At 41.1% G+C, this 19,506-nt stretch overlaps 2 protein-coding genes across 6 annotated transcripts in view; both read right to left on the reverse strand.

Moving 5' to 3' along the window:
• Window positions 1-5,462: 5,462 nt before the first annotated feature.
• Window positions 5,463-17,031, reverse strand: reep2 (receptor accessory protein 2). Its single transcript, XM_015943972.3, has 8 exons — window positions 16,828-17,031; window positions 15,003-15,075; window positions 11,078-11,154; window positions 10,015-10,135; window positions 9,804-9,917; window positions 9,345-9,525; window positions 6,440-6,606; window positions 5,463-6,355 (listed from the first exon to the last, which is right to left on the reverse strand). The coding sequence occupies exons 1-8, from the start codon at window positions 16,857-16,859 to the stop codon at window positions 6,284-6,286; spliced, it is 837 nt and encodes a 278-aa protein (XP_015799458.1). The 5' UTR covers window positions 16,860-17,031; the 3' UTR covers window positions 5,463-6,283.
• A 921-nt stretch (window positions 17,032-17,952) lies between these two features.
• Window positions 17,953-19,506, reverse strand: part of kdm3b (lysine (K)-specific demethylase 3B) — a 29,242-nt gene continuing 27,688 nt past the window's right edge. For all 5 annotated transcript variants that reach the window (XM_070552241.1, XM_070552248.1, XM_070552239.1 and 2 more), the window contains one exon: window positions 17,953-18,882. In XM_070552241.1, coding sequence (XP_070408342.1) covers window positions 18,802-18,882 — 81 coding nt within the window. In that variant the 3' untranslated portion in view covers window positions 17,953-18,801. The remainder of the gene's footprint in view (window positions 18,883-19,506) is intronic.

A 19,506-nucleotide genomic window follows, 5' to 3' on the forward strand; every position in this document is an offset into this window, starting at 1 on the left:
TGTTGCTATGGAGACCTACATTCCTCTCCATCGCTTTGCTGCAAAAGAAAGAGAAACAAAGATGGAAATAGATAAAATAGATGAGAAGAAATAACGAGAGCAGAAACAGGAAACGAAGAAAGCAAACAAATGCTCTACAGAAGGCAAAGGAAGTGTGTGTGTGTGTGTGTGTGTGTGTGTGTGTGTGTGTGTGTGTGTGTGTGTGTGTGTGTGTGTGTGTGTGTGTGTGTGTGTGTGTGTGTGTGTGTGTGTGTGTGTGTGTGTGTGTGTGTTAACAGCTCTCTCTGTTGAGGAACAGCTGAAAAAAGCAACAAATTGATCGTCAAGCCTCACAAACTCTACACTGGTGCAAATAGGAAACGTGAATTAAACCAACTAAAAGAGAAGTAGTTAGAGGAAAATAACACCACACAATTATCAGCTTGACTCTCCAAATTGCCCGTTAGTGACATTTGCTCCTCTGAAGCTCACGTTTCCAAGGGCAACCCTTCATCAACCTGCGTGGATCCACACCACCTCTAACACAGACAGGTCGTGACATCCTGACATGGATCCTCACCCCTGCCAACACCTTCAGCCTTTGGAACGCTGATACTGTATGTCCTGAAACACACATGTGCACATCCACACACAGAAATGTCTCCCCTGTTTAGCTGAAAAGTTGCATAAGCTGTCCAAAAGTGTGTTTCTCAGAGGTAATGTGTGGAAGGAAGAGTGGCCTGCTCATATATCTGTGAGGGAACGGTTCGGTAGCTGTCTCTGATCTGTCTTTGGGTCAGAAACACTCACCTTATTTACTATGCTTAAGAAAATTAAGACAAACAAGAGCTGATGAGGTTTATTTAGCAGAAATAAATGTCACCTTTCCAAAAAATTTTAAGTCATTACAGTAGGAGAACTGCAAAACTTTTTTTTCTGTTTTTAGAGGAAGCCAAATGCTCCACACTCTAACACTCTCTATCCTCTCCTGCATGCAGACCAACCCTCTCCAGGGCTCCTCTCGTTCTTTGCTGGACAGACAGCACCATCATGTGGTCAAAGGCAGCACTGCATCTGCAGAATAAATTAAATACACTCTTTATATCAGCAGACCGACAGTGAACATAGTTCAATAGCATTTTATTAATAAGCTGCTAAAAATAAATCAAATGAACATTTTTATAAAATTTTATTATCAAGTCAGTGAAATTTAATGGATGTTTCTCTGATCTGTTAAATAATAGAGGGGTTGTTACTCTGAGCCAGCTGTTTTGACAAAGGGTCAACAATGAAACAACCAAAAAAAGAAAAACGGAAAACAAAGATAGCTTGCATATGAAGGTCACCAACGTTCTTTTTTGATTTTCAGAAGTTTTGCATGTGACTATTGGGTCTGTCGGTGTTGGAGCCTGGTGATACATGGATCCTTCAGATGTTACGTCTTTCACCAGCACCCGGATGGAACATTAGTGTGTGTCATGACCAGGAGTTTTGCTGTTTCTCCCAGTACAGTCTCAAGCACACGGAGATTCCAGGAGACCGTTACTGTAGGAGAGCTGGGCAGTGCCATCATAGGTCCTTAACCTAAAAAGAAAAAAGAAAAAGTGGTTCAATATTTTAAGTTTTCCCTGCAAAAATTTGAAAATGTTATTAGATAAATGATACATTTACAAGAAACAAGATAAATTGGTATGCAACAAACTAATTGCCCTTTGGAACCAATGAAGTTTTCTGAATCTGAAAAATATAGTACAATATATTATCAACTGAAATATAACAAAAATATTTTCCCTGCAAAAAGGAGAAAATGTTATTAGATGAATGAGTACTTACATGAAATATCAATAAGAAAATGTGGCCCAATATTAAAGTTTTACTTGCCAAAAAACTAAATGGGGTCCAATTATGAAGTTTTCTCACAAATAAATGAGAAATGTGGTCCAATATTGAAGTTTTCCCTGCAAAATTTTGAAAATCCATCCATCCATTCATTATATTCTGCTTATCTGAGGTTGGGTTGAGGGGGCAGCAGCCTGAGGAGAGGCCCAGACTTCCCTCTCTCATCCTCTTGGGCCAGCTGCTCCAGGTGAATCCCAAGGCGTTCCCTGGCCAGCCAAAAAACATAGTCCCTGCAGTGTGTCCTGTGTCTCCTTTAGGTCTCCTCCTGGTTGGACAACCCCAGAAAACCTCACTCAGGAGGCATCTTAACTAGGTGCCTGATCCACCTCAACTGGCTCCACTCAATGTGGAGGAGCAGCGAATCTACTCCGAGCCCCTCCTGGATGACTGAGCTTCTCACCCTATCTCTAAGGGAGAGCCCAGCCACTATGCGGAGAAAACCCATTTCAGCCGCTTGCATCCGTGATCTTGTTCTGTTGGTCACTACCCAAAGCTTATGACCCTAACCCTAACCCTGGACTGAAATTCCTCAAACAGATCATTAGAGTTTAGATGCTCACATACAGCCGCTTGCATCCGTGATCTTGTTCTGTTGGTCACTACCCAAAGCTTATGACCCTAACCCTAACCCTGGACTGAAATTCCTCAAACAGATCATTAGAGTTTAGATGCTCACATACTTGGTTGGCCATTATTTTCTCCAGGACTTTGGATAAAAATGAAAGGTTAGATATTGGTCTATAATTCATTGGGTTATCTGGATCCAGAGAAGGCCTCTTAAGTAAAGGTTTGATTACAGCGACCTTAAAATCCTGTGGTACATACCCATTTACTAAGGATAAATCAATTCTATCTAGAATGGGGGCAGTAACCAAAGGAAATGCATCTTTAAATAATTTGGTTGAGATTGGATCTAAAATGCAAGTTGAAGGTTTAGATGAAGCTAATATTTTCGATAACTCTGAAAGCTCAACTGGATCAAAACGGTTCAAACTAGGGGTTGTATGAACTAGTCGACTAGTCGACTTCACGGCTCTGTAGTGACGTTTTATGCTTGTCATCGACTAGTCGCTGTCACGTGATAATGACTGACAAGATGCAGTCCTCGGAAAAGACAGCAGGTGATGAGCCCCTGCGTTGGTTGCCAGAGCGTCGGTACTGACACCAGCGGTAAAACAGACATTTAACCAAACTGTGACCTTCCCCTCACCCCCATCCTAATCTTAACCAGTTTGCCATGCAAAGCTCTGATCGTTGATGCGCTCCAGACATCTGCGTCCTGAGCACCGCCAAATCAGGTGTCAGCACCTCAAAAACTAATTAAACACGCGATCGTTCATGTCGGCTCATTTCCTTTAATGTTTTCTGTCTGTTATTTGTGCCTGATGCGTTTCGCTGCTGCGGAGCGAGGCACATCACCTGTTTTGTTCTCCGGTGACACCCCCCCCAAAATTCCACTATCTCCGCTCCGGCACGAACTCCGCAGCAAAAACGGTCCCGTTGTAGTCGGCCGGCGAGCAGCGGCACTCCACTGTTTTTCTTTAGGATTGAGAGGAGATGCAGGAAGATAATAAACAGACAGGACAGAAAAATAGTCAAATAAAAACAAGTTTGTTTTTGTACCTGGTGGTTGCAACAAACAGACACCATTGAAGGTAATCAGAAGTGAGGAACAGAAGATGAAATAATTATTTTAATGTTAAGAGCAGCAGGAAAGGCTGCAGGCGCATCAGTGAGTTTGCGGCTGCTGCGCAGGGGGAGGTGGGAGAGGGCTGAAGTAGGATGCAGAAAGTACCGTTGTTAAAAGAGATGTGTTAACTTAGAAAATGTGGGCACAATTTTAATTGTCAAAAACTCCAGCGAACCTACCGCCCCCCGCCGCTTCAGGTGTATGACGTCATCAACGACTAGTCGAAGTCGACTCGATTTTCATTACTTGGCTGTCGACTTTTTAAAAAAATTAAGTCGTGCAACCCCTAGTTCAAACACAGATGAGGTCCTACAGTTACCTCTGATGCTGCCTCACTTACCGAGGAAGAAAAATTTGCATTAGAGAGGATGCTAATGATTTTGTTTCTAATAGAATTAATTTTACTCATGAGCAATCCCGTAAAGTCATTGTTGCTGAGGGCTAAGGGAATAAATGGTTCAGAGCTATGAATCTCTGTAAGTTTGGCAACTGTACTGAAAATAAATTTAGGATTCTCAATTACCAATGAAAAATAAGCAGTTCTAGCTTGTCGAAGCTTATTTTATAAAGTACTAGACCACTTTTCCAGAATAAGTAGGACTCCTCCTGATGTGTAATGCCATTGTCTCTCCAATATCCTAGAGTTCTGTTTTAAAGTATAGATCAGAATTGAACCAGGGAGCCAACTTCCTGTGCTCAATTACCTTCTTTTTTAAAGGGGCAGCATCATCTAATGCCACACGTAAAGAACATTATGAACTAGATCGTTAATTTGTGAAGGGCTAGAAATTGTCCACTGCTAAGTTCTTCTGACATACTGAAGACCGTAGATGGAATAGGTGATTTAAAAGATGCAACAGCGTTGTCAGAGTTCGACTATAGTGAAATTTACTTTCATGTCTAAAGAAGTTATAATAAACTCAAAGGTAATCAAAAAGTGGTTAGACAGATTGTACGGAAATACTTTTACCTCAGTGGTCTTGTCCCTGTAGCTCCATGTTGGTACACACATAATTTAAATCACATTTAACTTTTAAATTCTACTTTCGCTTTTGTCATTTAAACTCTACAATTGTGACCAAAACAAACATATCTGCTCTGCATTCTCCAGTGAAGAGGGCAGAAACACTGTTAAAACAAACAAAAAATACATTCTCATACTAACAGTGTGAGCAGCTCAGTGTGAAAAATGACAGTTTAACTTCCTTTATTAGCAGCAATTTCTTTACTGATGAGCAACCGTTTGGAGGCAGAGCAGTCCCAGCACACACTCTGCTTTCCTTTTGATTTACAGAATTGGCACAAACAAAATACAAATTTACAACTGTGCTCAATACTGACTGTAAACACAAAATAAGATATGATACAAACTCAAGAGATTTTTCTGCAGTTTCTTTAAGTTTAGGACAGGAAATACTTTTTTATTCATGATGACATACTGTTAGTTTAGAAGGAATTATTTCTCTCATTTAGGTGTGGAGGAAGTCAAAAATCTTCAAGAAATTGAAAGACAAAAATATTTGATTAGTCAAGAAGGAAAAAAATCTTAAATGTTTAAACATGAACAATAAATAAGGTGATAAGGGTCATAGTGTTTGTACTCTGTGATTGATAACAGACTTCTGCCGTTTACAAACAGCTGAGGTGGAGTTTGTCTCCCCCTGCTGGTTGATAGTATCAGAACTAATGAGGAAGAGAAGCTTTCCAGATGCCTGCAGCTTGATCCAAGTCTGCATCTGTAAATACAGAAAATAATTCCTCCTGACCAGCTGATGATTTATACAGTAAAATACAGTAACAACTGGAGAAAGTGCAAAATTTTATATTTTACCATGAAAAGCTAAAAGTCATCAGTTTGCTCAAAGCAGAAGCGTTACCTCAAGAACCGATGATGTAAACGACTAATGTGTTTATTTAAGAAACTATTAATAATTTCACATAAAGACGACACAATTATACTTATTACAAATAATACATGAAGTATGCAGAAGTGTAATAAATGACAGATAATTACAGTCTGAGTGGTGATAAAAGAAACCACTCCACCTCCTGCAGCAAACTGAACTTTATGTGAAAATTAAAAACAACCGAGTGACATCTAAACATAGCAGTCAGATCCACTCAGCCACAGGACACCTTCTGGAGACAAATACAAGTTTGAACTCCTACACAAGATTCAGAGTAAAATAAAACAATACAGATTAACAAAAGGCTGCAAGAGTTCCAGGTGAGACAGTTGTAAGGAAACAACGATAATAAACGTTTATTCCAACTTCATCTCAGCTTCATTGGGTGTCTGCTCCAGAGACCAAACTTTAGAGGGTTTCCAAATCAGTTTAGTCAGAATGTAAACATAAGACACAGGAACCATGCGTAATCTGGCCAGAAACACACAGATGAAACAATATCCTAACTTATCAAAAACAGATGTCTGACATACTTGATGTCAAAAACTGACATTAAATATGTCCGTGTGAACCAGAAATCTAAACAGATGAAGAAGCATTTCTGATCTGATTATTAACCATCATAAAACTCTAAGTTCACAAAAGGTTAAACCTCAGGTAAACTGACTAAATGCGAGGAAAATGTGCAAAGGGAGGGTTTCTGAAGCACTCTAAAACCTACAGTTAAAAGAAAGCTAAATCTACTCTTGGCTTTAAAAGCCAACAGGGGTGACGTAGAGAACCAACGGGAGCGCCTGGACAGCTGGACTCATGGAGGTGTCTCCATGTTATTAGAAGTCGTCTTTTTCTTTACAGGCTTCTTCACCGTCTTCTGTTGTGACTAGAGGTGAGAAGACAAGCAGGTGGTGGGCTTAGGGGTCATTCTGAATTTGGAGCAGATATTTGTGTCTTTCTCTAGTCCTACCTCCGTCTTCACAGCTGCAGGTTTTTTTGTTGTTTTTGTGCTGGTGGCACGTTTGGGAGCTTTGTCTCCTACGTCGTCATCAGAGTGTTCAGTCCTCGTGTCCGACTGGTCGGAGCTGTGTTGAGACGACGTGTCTTCAGTAAGAGACGCAGCTACCGAAGAACGGGCTGCAGGAGTGGAAAAGATCGTGTTAAGAAAGGAACAACTAGAAAGTTGTCATTCACCAGAGGATCTGATTTTACACACACACACACACACACACACACACACACACACACACACACACACACACACACACACACACACACACACACACACACACACACACACACACACACACACACACACACACACACACACACACACACACACACACACACACACACACACACACACACACACACACACACACACACACACACACACACACACACACACACACACACACACACACACACACACACACACACACACACACACACACACACACACACACACACACACACACACACACACACACACACACACACACACACACACACACACACACACACACACACACACACACACACACACACACACACACACACACACACACACACACACACACACACACACACACACACACACACACACACACACACACACACACACACACACACACACACACACACACACACACACACACACACACACACACACACACACACACACACACACACACACACACACACACACACACACACCAGCAGCAGTGAGGAGTCATATCCGGAATCCCATGCTAACTCTGCAATAAAACACACACAGGAGAAACCAGATGCCAACTAAACACAAGAACAATAGAACATAGAAAAGAGTGTGAGAAAGAAACAAGTCAAAGACACACGAGAGCAGCGACACAGGAAGCAGAAAGTACAATAAAGAAATCAGTTGTAATAGACCACTGCACAAGAGAGAATCATATAATGCAAACACAGAACAACAAAAATACAAAAGATGGATCAAGGACGCCACAGAAATGAGACATGGACACACAACCATGAACAGAGACAATGGGGTCTACACATTGGATAATGCATGGGACTGTGTTAGAGGACGACCGATATATCGATCGGGCGGTCGATATATTAAATTTTTCTATATCCGCCATCAGCTGAAATTATCTTTAACAGAAAATTTAAAAAAAACTTCTAGACTAAAGAAAGGACCGGAAGAACCCCAACACACTGGTTTCTCTTCATGCTTTGAGTTTGTTTTATAATTTAAGTTCAATAAATATTTAGAGATGTATTGGCTTATTTAATTTATATAGCCTACTGTGAGTGTTCAGTTGTCTTTCACAATGTGCTGCTAAAACGTATATCTATCGGCCTAGCTTTAGATATCTGTAACAAAATCCTTTAAAAGTTGGTATCGGCCTTAAAAAATAAATAAAACATATCGGTCGGTCCCTAGACTTTCATCAGCGAGGTGAATGCATCGACATGGGTGAATGCAGGCAGCAGAGGGCAACACCGTCCTCTGCTGCCTGCGGGTAAATGGAGGAGGAAGTGACGCCACCAACATCGACACAGCTCTGAGGATGGTTAAAGTAAGCCGAAACGTTAGCAAACCAAGGTAAAGAACAACTTTTTATTTTCTGTGTTTTAAAGATATTGGCCAGAGGCAAATTTCCTTTGAACGGCATGTGTGAAGAAGTATTAAAACCTCAGATGAAAAAGGTTTGGGGATTTTCACAGCTGGAATTTTAAGAAAAACTGATGTTTTTGACCGGCGCGGGAAAAACAGAAACCAACTTCCAGTCTAAGCCCTGGGCAGCTGGTGACGTTTCACAAGGAGATCTGCTGAAACAGCTGTAGAAAACAACCTCCGACTCCGGTGTTACTGCGTTATAGTTAAAGCAAAGAACAATGTGTCATTAGTCAGATGTAGCTTCTGAAGCCTCTGCTAGGCGGTCAGATTAGGTTTTTTCTCTGGGATACGGCGACGAGAACAGATATTAGATTACCGAAGTTCAACCGAACTCCGATCCCACCAGCTGGATAGCTCTACCGGAGGTGCAGACATGTTTCAGAACGTTTGACTCTGAAGATCCGATTTGAACATCGAGGTGAATTCTGTTCATCTTCAGAACCAAAATTGATACAGTTTGTTTACTTTTGTTAAATATTTCATTTCTTTGCTCCACTGGGAGCTCTAAGCTGATGAGTTGCCAGCTGGTCTTAGCTCCATCATGTGTCCCAATATAGTTCAGTAATCTACAGATATGTGTGCTGCCAGTTTTACCGCTCCACATATACATTGATATAACTCTGGAAAATATATAACTAATAGCTCACCAGAATAAATCTTCCTGATGCTGGAGTAACTCCTTAGTCTGACTCGTTTGCACTAATCCAGGATGGCACGGAAGTTCTACTGGTCCATGGAGGATCTATTGTTGATATGGGGATCATCTTTTAGATTATATCTGTGTGTGTGTGTGTCGTAGCTTTCCCAAATGACTTGTTTTATTCCTTACCGGAGCTAACACAGTTAGCAGTGTTGCTGCAGTCATGCTAACAGGACTCAAGAGTCCAGAAGTACCGGTGTGGCTGTAGATGGATTTATAGATGTAGGTTAATATATTATATGTTGTGGCTTAAGGTTCAGCTTTAGTTTGAAAACCAGCGAGTGCAGTTGCTTCCACATCTCTGTGCTCAGACCCACACTAGCAGCAGTGCAGTGAGACAAAGAGCTCTCCTCCCACTCAGACACATGCTCTCGCCCACAACCCTCCACCCCCATCTTCCTTGTCTTACATCACAGGCCTCCACTTGGACCAGCCTCTGACTTTAAACCACAGAAACAATCTTTGTGGACAACTTCAGTCCTCGTGCTACGTGCATGAGTCACATGGTCTTACTCTGCCGTGTGGTGGCGCTCTTTGAGCGGGGAAGCGTGTTGACCCCGGAGCTCATCTCGTCCATGAGGTCTCGCCTCATCCGCACCTCTGAGGTGTGCAGACCCAGCTCCTCCTCTGTGTTTATGAGAGTCAGATCCTGCATGCTGAAACTGCGCAGCTTGTCGGACAGAACGCCCTGCCCCTGAATGCCACAAAGAAAAATAAAACATTTGTTATGAGACGAGATGAAAACACGTTTTCTTTTTTGAAGACCAGTTAAGTAAAGGTTCACCAGATGAAAGGTTTAGATGAACTGAATCCAGCAGCTCATTCAGTGTTTGTCTTAAGGGTTACATCTCTAATAATTTATTAAGCTGGACTGAATTTCTAATAGATGTTTAGGATCATGTGACAGAACACTTGATTTTTCTGCAATGAGCTCAACAAGCATGCAGCAGAAGGCTGATGACATGGGCTCACCTTGGTGGCTGCAGTGACAGCAGCATTAGCGGCGAGGTTGAGACCCCGTTTTCCAAACCTCATCATGGTCTCATAACTCCGGTCTTTGGCCTGAGCTATGTACTCGTCTATTTCCTGCAGAGGAAAGATGTTAGAGATGAGAAAACAGACATCAGGGTGTAGACGTGTGTGCAAAGATGACTGAAGCGCACCAGCTTTGTGATGGTCCTACCTTCTCTTTGTTGGACAGCGTTGGGTGGACAAACTTGCGGTAAAGGACACTGGAGCCTTTAGTGTACGGGGAGAGAAGCCAGATCACAAATGCAATCTTTAGCTCAAAATAAAATGGAAACCTGGAGGAAGAAAAGGGCGAGCATCAAGAGAAGAACCAGGACGAACCTCTGAGACTGAAACTGTCCCACACTTAAACAAAAGTTAGCCAATCATAAACACACCTGGACATTTCTGTTATACTTGAATTACAAATCTTGAGTTTTCCCAAATCTAATCAAAACAATAAAATACCTCTAAAATGACTGAATCCTGGTGTGTCTGTTTATTTAGTGGGGTTGGTTGATTGTAGTAAACAAAGCTAGTAAACAACCAGAGAGCCAAACTCACTTCATTTTCCAGCAGGACTTGGCACCTGCACACAGTAACAAAGCTAGCAGTACCTGGTTTAAGGACCGCGGTGAGATTAGCCTGCAAACTCACCTGACCTTAACCACATAGACAATCTATGGAGTATTGTGAAGAGGAAGATGCAATACGCCAGACCAACGATTCACAAGAGCTGAAGGTCGTTATCAGAGCAACATGGGCTCTAACACCTGAGCAGTGCCACAGACTGATGGAGTCCATGCCACGCCACATTGCTGCAGTAATCCAGGTCAAAGAGCCACAGCTAAATATTGAGACCTGTACATGTTTATACTTTTCATGTTCATACTTTCAGTTGGCCAACATTTCTAAAATTCTTTTTTTTTTTTTTGCATTGGTTTTAATTAATATTCAAGTTTCTGAGAAACTGAATTTAGGATTTCCTTTTGCTGACAGTTAATTATCAACATTAAAAGAAATAAAATTTTGAAATATATCAGTCTGTGTGTAATAAATGAATATAATACACAAGTTTCACTTTTTGAATGGAATTACTTAAATAAATTAACTTTACCATGATATTCTAATTAAATGTCCAGCAGCTGTAGTTATTTTACTGAACTGAGTTACTATACATACATAAATCCCTCAGTCCTTCATACAAACTATTTTATTAGAAATCTGAGAAGACTCACCATGATAGAAGCAAGTCTGTGGCCGTCTCTGCTGTAGAAAACAACGCAAACACTATCCAGTACATCATCCACTTTACCTGCAGAAACACAGAAAACAGCACAATCATAAAAATAGCACGTGATGAACACACACACACACACACACACAATCTAAGTTTATCTGAACCCGCTGGACTAAAACTAAACCAAGTTGATTAAAACTGATTTTAAATCATGTTTATTAGAATTGGAAATAGAAAAAGACACTATAGGATTCGGGTGATTTAATTAGTCAAATAGCAGAAAAAGGAGGCTCCAAATATGGCACCCCCCTTTCCCTCTTCATCTCTCTTCCTCCTGTCACACGCTGCTTCTGCCTGAACAGCAATGGAGAGAGAGGGTTACCATGGTAGCCAGCCAGAAGGAGCCCGTTTCTAGGCTGAGCTCCTCCTCCTCCTCCAACTGATGCAGCTATGAGGTAAGCAGGAGGAACCCCACTTATACCATCAACACTGCTGGAGGTTACCGTATTTTCTGGACTATAAGCCGCTACTTTTTTCCCACGCTTTGAACCATGCGGCTTATAATGAGGTGTGGCTTTACTGAAGATTTTCCTTCACCTGCCAGGGGGCGCTTTAGCAGAACGTGAAACAGGTGGAAGTCAAAAGTGGAAATCGAAGAAAGTGCTCATTTTAATTTAGCACATGCAAACAGCCGCCACGAAGAATTTTTTCTAATCCATACCCCCTCATCATGGTAACTAAACGTATGAGTTCATACGTTGCCGCATTTAAGTTGAAGGCCATCGATCTGGCAGTAAAGGAGGGAAACAGTGCTGCCGCACGTAAGCTTGGCATGAATGAATGAATCCATGGTTCGGCGCTGGAGACGGCAGCGGGAAGAACTCATTCATGCCAGCTTCACCCCGGGATGATGACAGCAACACAGACAGCGACACTGACATCGCCACAGAAAAGGTATGTGACGAAGCTCTTCTGAGGCTGTTCAACTCCGACACTGAACAAGAGGACTTTAATGGCTTTAGTGCGCAGGAGGAAGATGAGAGCGAATGACTTTTTCTGGTAGGCAAGTGTTTTATTTACTAACCAGGCATGTTTTGTGTGCAGTTTTTATTTTCTAATCATCCAGGGTTTATTAATGCTGTGTCATCACTGTTCTTCTAAACATGCAAATTACCGGTAATAATGTGTCCGTTCTGTTTTTATTTTATAACCATCCAGAAATATGAATGCTATCAGTGCTGTTTTCTTTTCTAAACTTGCAGGCACGCTCACTCGTGTTTAAAATTCGTTTTGTTGAATTAAAACAACAAGGGAAAACCTACGTGTAGCATCTTTCTGTCTAATTATCTTATGTTATGGCCATACATGCGCTGTGTGCCGGAGACCTGCATGTGGCTGCTGCGTCGCGGCTTGTATTTGAGTGTGGTGTGTAGAAAACTTTTTTTTTTTTTTGTGTGTGTGGCTTATGTCGAGGTGTGCTCTATAGTCTGGAAATTACGGTATTCCCTTCTAGTTGCCCCTAGCAACAAGGATTCATTCGTTAGCTTGTGGGTGATTTTTGACATTCTCTCACAGATCAAACAACCTGGAGTGAAGAGGAGTTTCTATAAAACAGCAGATTTACAAAAAAAGAGAGGGAGATTATTTAACATAGATGATGTTTGTTGTGTGGTTTCATACTGTTGATCAGACCATCACACTCCATTGGTTAGGTCTGAAACTTTTAAGCCTGTTTCCATTTTAAAACAAGCGTGGCTTGCATCTGTATTTCCTCCACACACACCATCTGTTGAGTGGAAAAAGCTGTAAAACAACAACACAGCCCTAAATCTAAATGCTAAAGTTAAAACATTTACAGAATGCTAAGTTAGCCAAACTTGGACTAAAGGTTTGGTAGGATAAACCAAACATGAGCTGAAACGTAACGCTGATGTACAAAGCTGCTTCATGTGACAGACCACACACACAGAAACCAGAGCAGTTGTTCTACATCAGCATCGTGTCTGCCAGGCAACCATTTAGACCCAGACTCAAGTTGTGTGATGCTGATTAAAATCATTTTAAAAACCACAAAATAACGAGTGGAGCCAAAAGAAAATGGCAACTGCTGATCAGAGGAGGCAAAACTGTTATCTGTGCAGCCATTTCTTCACCAAAGGGTAATCATCGGGGTTGGGGATTAGTTCAGGATCAATGGCATCCTTGATGCTGAGCAACGCAGCAGGTAATTAGAACTATTCATCCTGGAATATGAAGAGTCAATGTAACAAGTCCTGGTTTGACAAGTCCTGGTCATCTAGTTTGATTTGGATTACACTTTGATTTATTGGATTGGATTGTTTACAACAAAGAAACATTCTTATTTTACCGTTTGTTTCACAGCATTAGTCCAGCAACAGAGGGGTTTAATAAAGGGAGAACCAACAAGCTGATCCATGTTGGAAAAGATTCTAGAAGAACATAAAGACTAGGGATGTCTCGTTCCAATATTGATATCAGATATCGGCCCAAATACACTGTATTGGATTATATCGGACTGCATCAAAAATCTCTGATATTAGCAGTACGCTTCGCTTTAAATTTCATTCCAGCAGTGCCCAAATTCAGCATGCAAAGTCCACGTGATCAGGACGGTGCGTGTTAGCAAAGTAGCAAGGAACAATGTCAGCCATGTGGCTGTATTTTTTGTTAAAGTCAGAAAAAGACAGTTTGGCTCAGTGCAGCATTTGTCATGCACAAGTTTCCCATGGTGGAACAGAACCGGGGAAGATTAATACACCCAGCCTCATTGTGCATTTGAAGCAGGATCACAAAACATTGCATGAGGATTTTCTGAGTGTGTGAAATTGACACTTTAGACACTCAACTGGTAGCAGTTGGTCAGTGAACAATATTGTGTTTTCCCAACCTCAGCTGTTCACATTTATGTAACCAAAGGTTAATAAAAAATTGGTCAGTTTTTTATACTTACTGATGCTGGCTTTGTTTTCTGTTCGAGTAAAATCACTTGATCAAGCCTTTTATACATTCCGCACTATAAAATAGGTAAAAGTATGTATGATTTGTGCTGATATCGTATCGGGCTGATATCGGTTTTGATCAATAATGAAAGCTGCAATATCGGTATCGGAGGTGAAAGTTGTATCGGGACATCCCTAATAAAGACTTTTCAACAATAACTAGAAGAAGACTATTCTGACTTTCTTGGGCTTTTTGCTGCAGTCACCAGACTTCAGCTCCACTGAAAATCATTGAAAGAGCAAGAGAAGCTCATCAAGCTTTCATGTGATGGGACATTTAAGTCATCAGGTTTAGCTCAAGCTCGTGGAGTTCCTACAGCTTGAGCGCTGCTACATTCGGCAGCCAGTGACCCAACACCAAACTGTAAAGCTGCATTTTAATGAAAAAAGAAAAAATATATATGTACTTTTGTAAAAAGTACATTTTAGATCCCCAAATTCTTCCAATTACTTTCCAAATCTGAAAAATCTCATTGATCTTAATCTGAATCTTGACAAACCATGATGACCTTACTCTTCATGAGAACATACATTAAACACTAGATTAAACTTTAAAAGGCTGCACTAGCAACAGCAGCTATAATTTCATCTTTCTGTGTGCCGACACCATCACAGCGACCTTATTTGTGTCCTATTTAAACTTCTGCTCCGTAGCTTCAGCTTCATCTCAGATAAACTGATCAAAGTGTTTAATATTAGCATGCATTACGTCACACGGTTGAAGTACTGCTCACAGAAATCAAATCTAGCCATTAACTCTGCAGCATCAAACCTGTGTTCCCTCAGTTCTAAACAGGAAAATACAAAGAGTATAGATAGAAAACAACAGCCCAAAGCAGAAGTCAAACGAGACAGAAAGGTCACCAACGGTCTGCTGCGACAGCATCCAGGGGTGGTACTCACATATTCCTTCACATTCTTCGTTTTGACAGCCTTGTACGAGGCGTAAGCCGGGTACAGCGTCCCAAAGGCGAGGCTGGAACACCAGAGGAGAAGAGAGGAGAGGAGTTCCAGGTCAATGCAAGAGGATTCAGCAAAAGGGCACGACCTCTGGGTATCGACATCTAACAAACACACTCCTTTACCTTAGCCTGGCCTAACTGAGTTCACGTAAACAAAAGGGATCTTTCATGCTGCACCACTTTCCAACTTCTGCTTGAATGAGGACAGTGGTTTTCCGTTTGTTGATTTTTTTTTAAATGGAAAGTAAAATGATGGATGGTGGCTCATGAACACACGCTGGACTGATGACCAATAACAACATTAGAATGGAGATCTGGGAGTCAGGAAGACTGCAGTGGGATAAAATGGAAAAACGCACAGGTCTGCCAGGGGTGGGGCACCATGTGTTAACAAACACACCCACCTTTGGCTGCAACCTTTGCTTTTGTGGGGAGTTCTGCTGATGTGACAAAAATTAAAAAAGGGACAGAAACAAATATGCAACCAGAAAATCACCAGTGTGACTCTGAGCTAACAGCTGTGTTTGTGACTAAAACACTCATTCTAGGGATTTAAATGTGCATCACACTGGGAATTCTTATGGAATTTGTGCTTCCAGTTGAGCATATCCATTTTTTGTACCCTATTTTGAGCTGTGGCTTCTCGGTCGTGCGTGCAGAGCCTAGAGCTTTACTAAGTGACTCGTAGCAGCCTCCCTCAGCTGCCTGATGCCACAAGCCTCTTTAGGCCCTCATCACAAGTTCACCTCCAGGGGTTTGTTTGATGCCGTCTGCTCTTCTCTCGTTGATTTCGACAACATTGCTTATTATTATTCACCTGTTTTTCATTAAGCTTTGACTAAAATGAAATGCAGCTGCATATTTATGGAGCTGAGAAAGGGATGCGGATGTGTTTGATGCGCTGAGGTCATTATAATGCATATCCAGTCATGCTGTTCATCTCCAATCCTCACATGACTACCTGAGAAAGGCGGAGGAGCCAGATGAAAGAACTAAAGAAACCATTTTCACCGTTTTCCTTACATAATCCAGGAATATTTAAAGGTTTACACTGCTTCCTCATTTTGATTGCACGGGGATTGTTGTGTTTAAGGTGCATTTGATTGATTCTAGATGAAACACTTATCCATCAACCGCCACAATAACCCGTTTAAAGCTTCTACAAAGAAAAACATGAATGTTTCCCTTGAAAGGCAAGTGAAGTTGAGGCCTGAACGGCATCTGATCACTTAAACATCCACGCAGTAACAATATCACACATCTACTGATGAGTTTGGGATGCGCATTCCTACCATTGGCTGCAATATTCAGCTAAACCATCACATTTAATGAACCATGTCAACACTAAACTGTACACAAGCTCGAGAGCCCAGCCAGGCGGTTTTGTTTGGTTCACTAGTCCGCAGCGAGGCTTGCATATTGATCAGGCCGACTTGGGACAATACAGCAGTCTAAAAACACGACCTGCTCCTTTAGTATGCTAGCCTTGTGTGTGGTTAATTATTGAACGTCGTTAGCTGCCAACGGCTAACGCACGCGCTGGATTGTGCTGCATCATCCCACAGATTACATTGAAACATTAAAACAATTAAGCAGCAGCTTTAAGTCGGCGAACAATCACCAGTCTGTTCGCGGTATGTGTCTACTTTACCAAAAGCACTAGCTCATGTATTCAGACCGAGTGGCTTCTACACCACACCGTGATGAATGGAGAAGCCACTGATGTAGCTAAACACTACAGCAGATGGAGCCCAGCCCATACTCACACAACTATCCTCGAAATAATCCAGGACACCATCTCACTGGCTGTGAGCTCCTTTTTGTTAGATTCCGGTCCAGAAAACTCTAGCTGGCTAGCGAGCTGGACCCCATTCCCCGTCCAGGACTGGGAGTGTTGAGATCGACCAGGAGGCTCCTGCCGCTGTGCTGTCAGGTGAGTAACGGCTGCCGCTGCTGCGGTCTGCTCTGAGCGCTGTTTCTTAAAGGGACATGCCCCTTATCGATACTCATTTCAACTTTCCAGCACAAACGAACAATTGGGTAGTTAGAACGTCCTTTATTTCAGCATTGTTCAGCAATGCAAATAACTTAATTCTCTGTTTTTGGCTTTCAGCTCGATCATTTGTAAGGAAAATCCACATTTACATCAGCTAGTTTCGTAATGTTCTGGAAATTGTAGTTCATTTCAGATTAATGGGTAAATTATCCTGGGAATAAGTGACATATTTCCTATATCCAACTAGCATGTCATTTAACTAGCATGTCATTTTAATCAGTTATGTCGATTTTAAACTAACCTGTGATTATATGACACAACAGCCTGCCTAAATGAAGTTTGCTCAGGACAATAAAACGGTGGGCAGAGCCATGTTTTAATAAGTACATGTGTGAATAATAGCTTATAAGCAGTAACACGAATAGCCGTAGACATGTTTACTGCACATATTAAACCTAACATCTTTCTTTGAGTGACCTTGATGTTAAAAAGCACAACTTTTAACATCATTCAGTTTGAGAAGTGGCCTTAATGAGTGTTAGACTACTTAGATTAACAACAGATCTGGCAGGCTGAAAACTAACACTCGTAACCTACTGGGAAAGCTAGCACCTATTGTCTGGTTTCAGGTCTACAACGTTCCACTTTTTAATTTAAGACAAACAGGTTTTAATATTTTGTGTTGTGCTTCATTCTCATAAAAACATATCAGTTTGAAATATGATCCATACAATAATCTATAATTTGAATTCATTCAGAAAAATCTGCATCTTCAGAATAAAATAAGAGTAAAGGAAAATCCAAATTTAGGCTTTTTATTGCATCTCAAAGTATTACAGACACTGATTTTGCACAAAAATGGTCTTTTTAGAGAACAATAAGAATTAAACCAAAGTCATTTTTGGAAATTTTATTGTGAAAAAAAAATCAGACTGCTAAGATCAATATATATATTGATACAATGTTAATGGCCAGTAGTTCTGTTCAGCTGCAACTGTGATCCTCAAACATTGCTGGAAGTCTGCAGTTCACCAAACCTCTGGGACAAACACATGTTGGAAAAGTAAAACAAACTGCCCTCTTCGAAGCTTTCCAGATCATTATCGTGTGTATAAAAGTAAGGTTTCTTACTCTAAAAATAGAAATAAGAAAACTAAAAATACAAAACTTTGGTCTGCTTCCCTTGGTTGGCTGGTTAGTGAAGTAACTCCAGCCACAGACAGCAGAAACAATCAGCTGTTGAAAAACTAAAACAAAGAAAAAAACCTACAAAAACAGATTAGCCTTGCATCTATTGAAGAAATAACTTGTCATTGAAGGATAGCCCAGAACTCAGGATTCATCAGTTGCTTCTATAGTAGCTGAACCTCTGCTCTAAAGGCACGTCAGCTTTTTTTTAACTCCCTCACTCAAACATCTTACATTTACAATGAAAACAACAGAACACACTGACCTTAAATACAATGTTAATCAAAAGAGAAATAAAAAAAACAACTAGACAAATTTGAGCATACTGTGTTACAGCGATGGAGGAACCCTCCCATCGAAGCGTTGATTAGCCCCTCCCTACCCAACCTCCCCATTACTGAAATGTTCTTTTTCCCAAAATTCAAACGTTCACTGCCCCCAACAACATACACCATCTTCAATGTGTGTATGCTGCAGCTCAGACTTGTGTAGATATGTGACGTATGCTGTGAGTGTAAAGTGGAGTGGTCTCAAAAGGCCCTAGGGGGGACGGGGATTAAGGGCGTGACAGCTTAGGTTCATGTGCCTTCAGTGTTCCGACAGCATCCTTCACTGCATGATAGATGATGTTCTTCACCTACGGGAATGCAAAAAATGGTAGCGTTAAAACATGACAGACAAGGAACTTTAAGCTCCAACAGCTGCCAGATGTTGAAGCGACAGTAGTAGCGGCGCCGTGATACAGGCTACCGCAGCGTGTTTTTCCCTAGCTGTCTCCGTGACTGTGATTGGTCAAATGGCGACTCGAGACCCACTAACAAAGATGGTTTGTGAAGAGGATGAACACTCCTCATTTTTCTGAAACTGATTCTTATAAAGAGCGACTGAAACCCGACTAAAGACTCACCTTCCCAAAAACAAACTCTTTGATTCAAGTGAACAAATTTGGTTTCATAAACGGCAATTTTCACTGAAAAGCATCAAGTTTGCAAGTATGAGACGAACGTATTTTAAAATCACGTCAATACTAACCAAATTTAAGACTTTACTAAATAAATTTAAGACTTTTAAGGGTCTTAATTTTCCTTTCATCAAATTGAAGACTTTTAAGACTTTTTAAGACCACGCGGATACCCTTACAAAGTACTGAGTAACTATTACTAATTACTTTTTAAAAGTGACATTCCCAACACTGGTCCCTAATAACATCAGTTGATGCACACATTTCCTGAAGGTGAATCAGCTTTTGAATCTGAATTTA

This window comes from Nothobranchius furzeri, chromosome 1, assembly GCF_043380555.1.
Source record: "Nothobranchius furzeri strain GRZ-AD chromosome 1, NfurGRZ-RIMD1, whole genome shotgun sequence".
In the NCBI taxonomy this organism is placed as follows: Eukaryota; Metazoa; Chordata; class Actinopteri; order Cyprinodontiformes; family Nothobranchiidae; genus Nothobranchius; species Nothobranchius furzeri.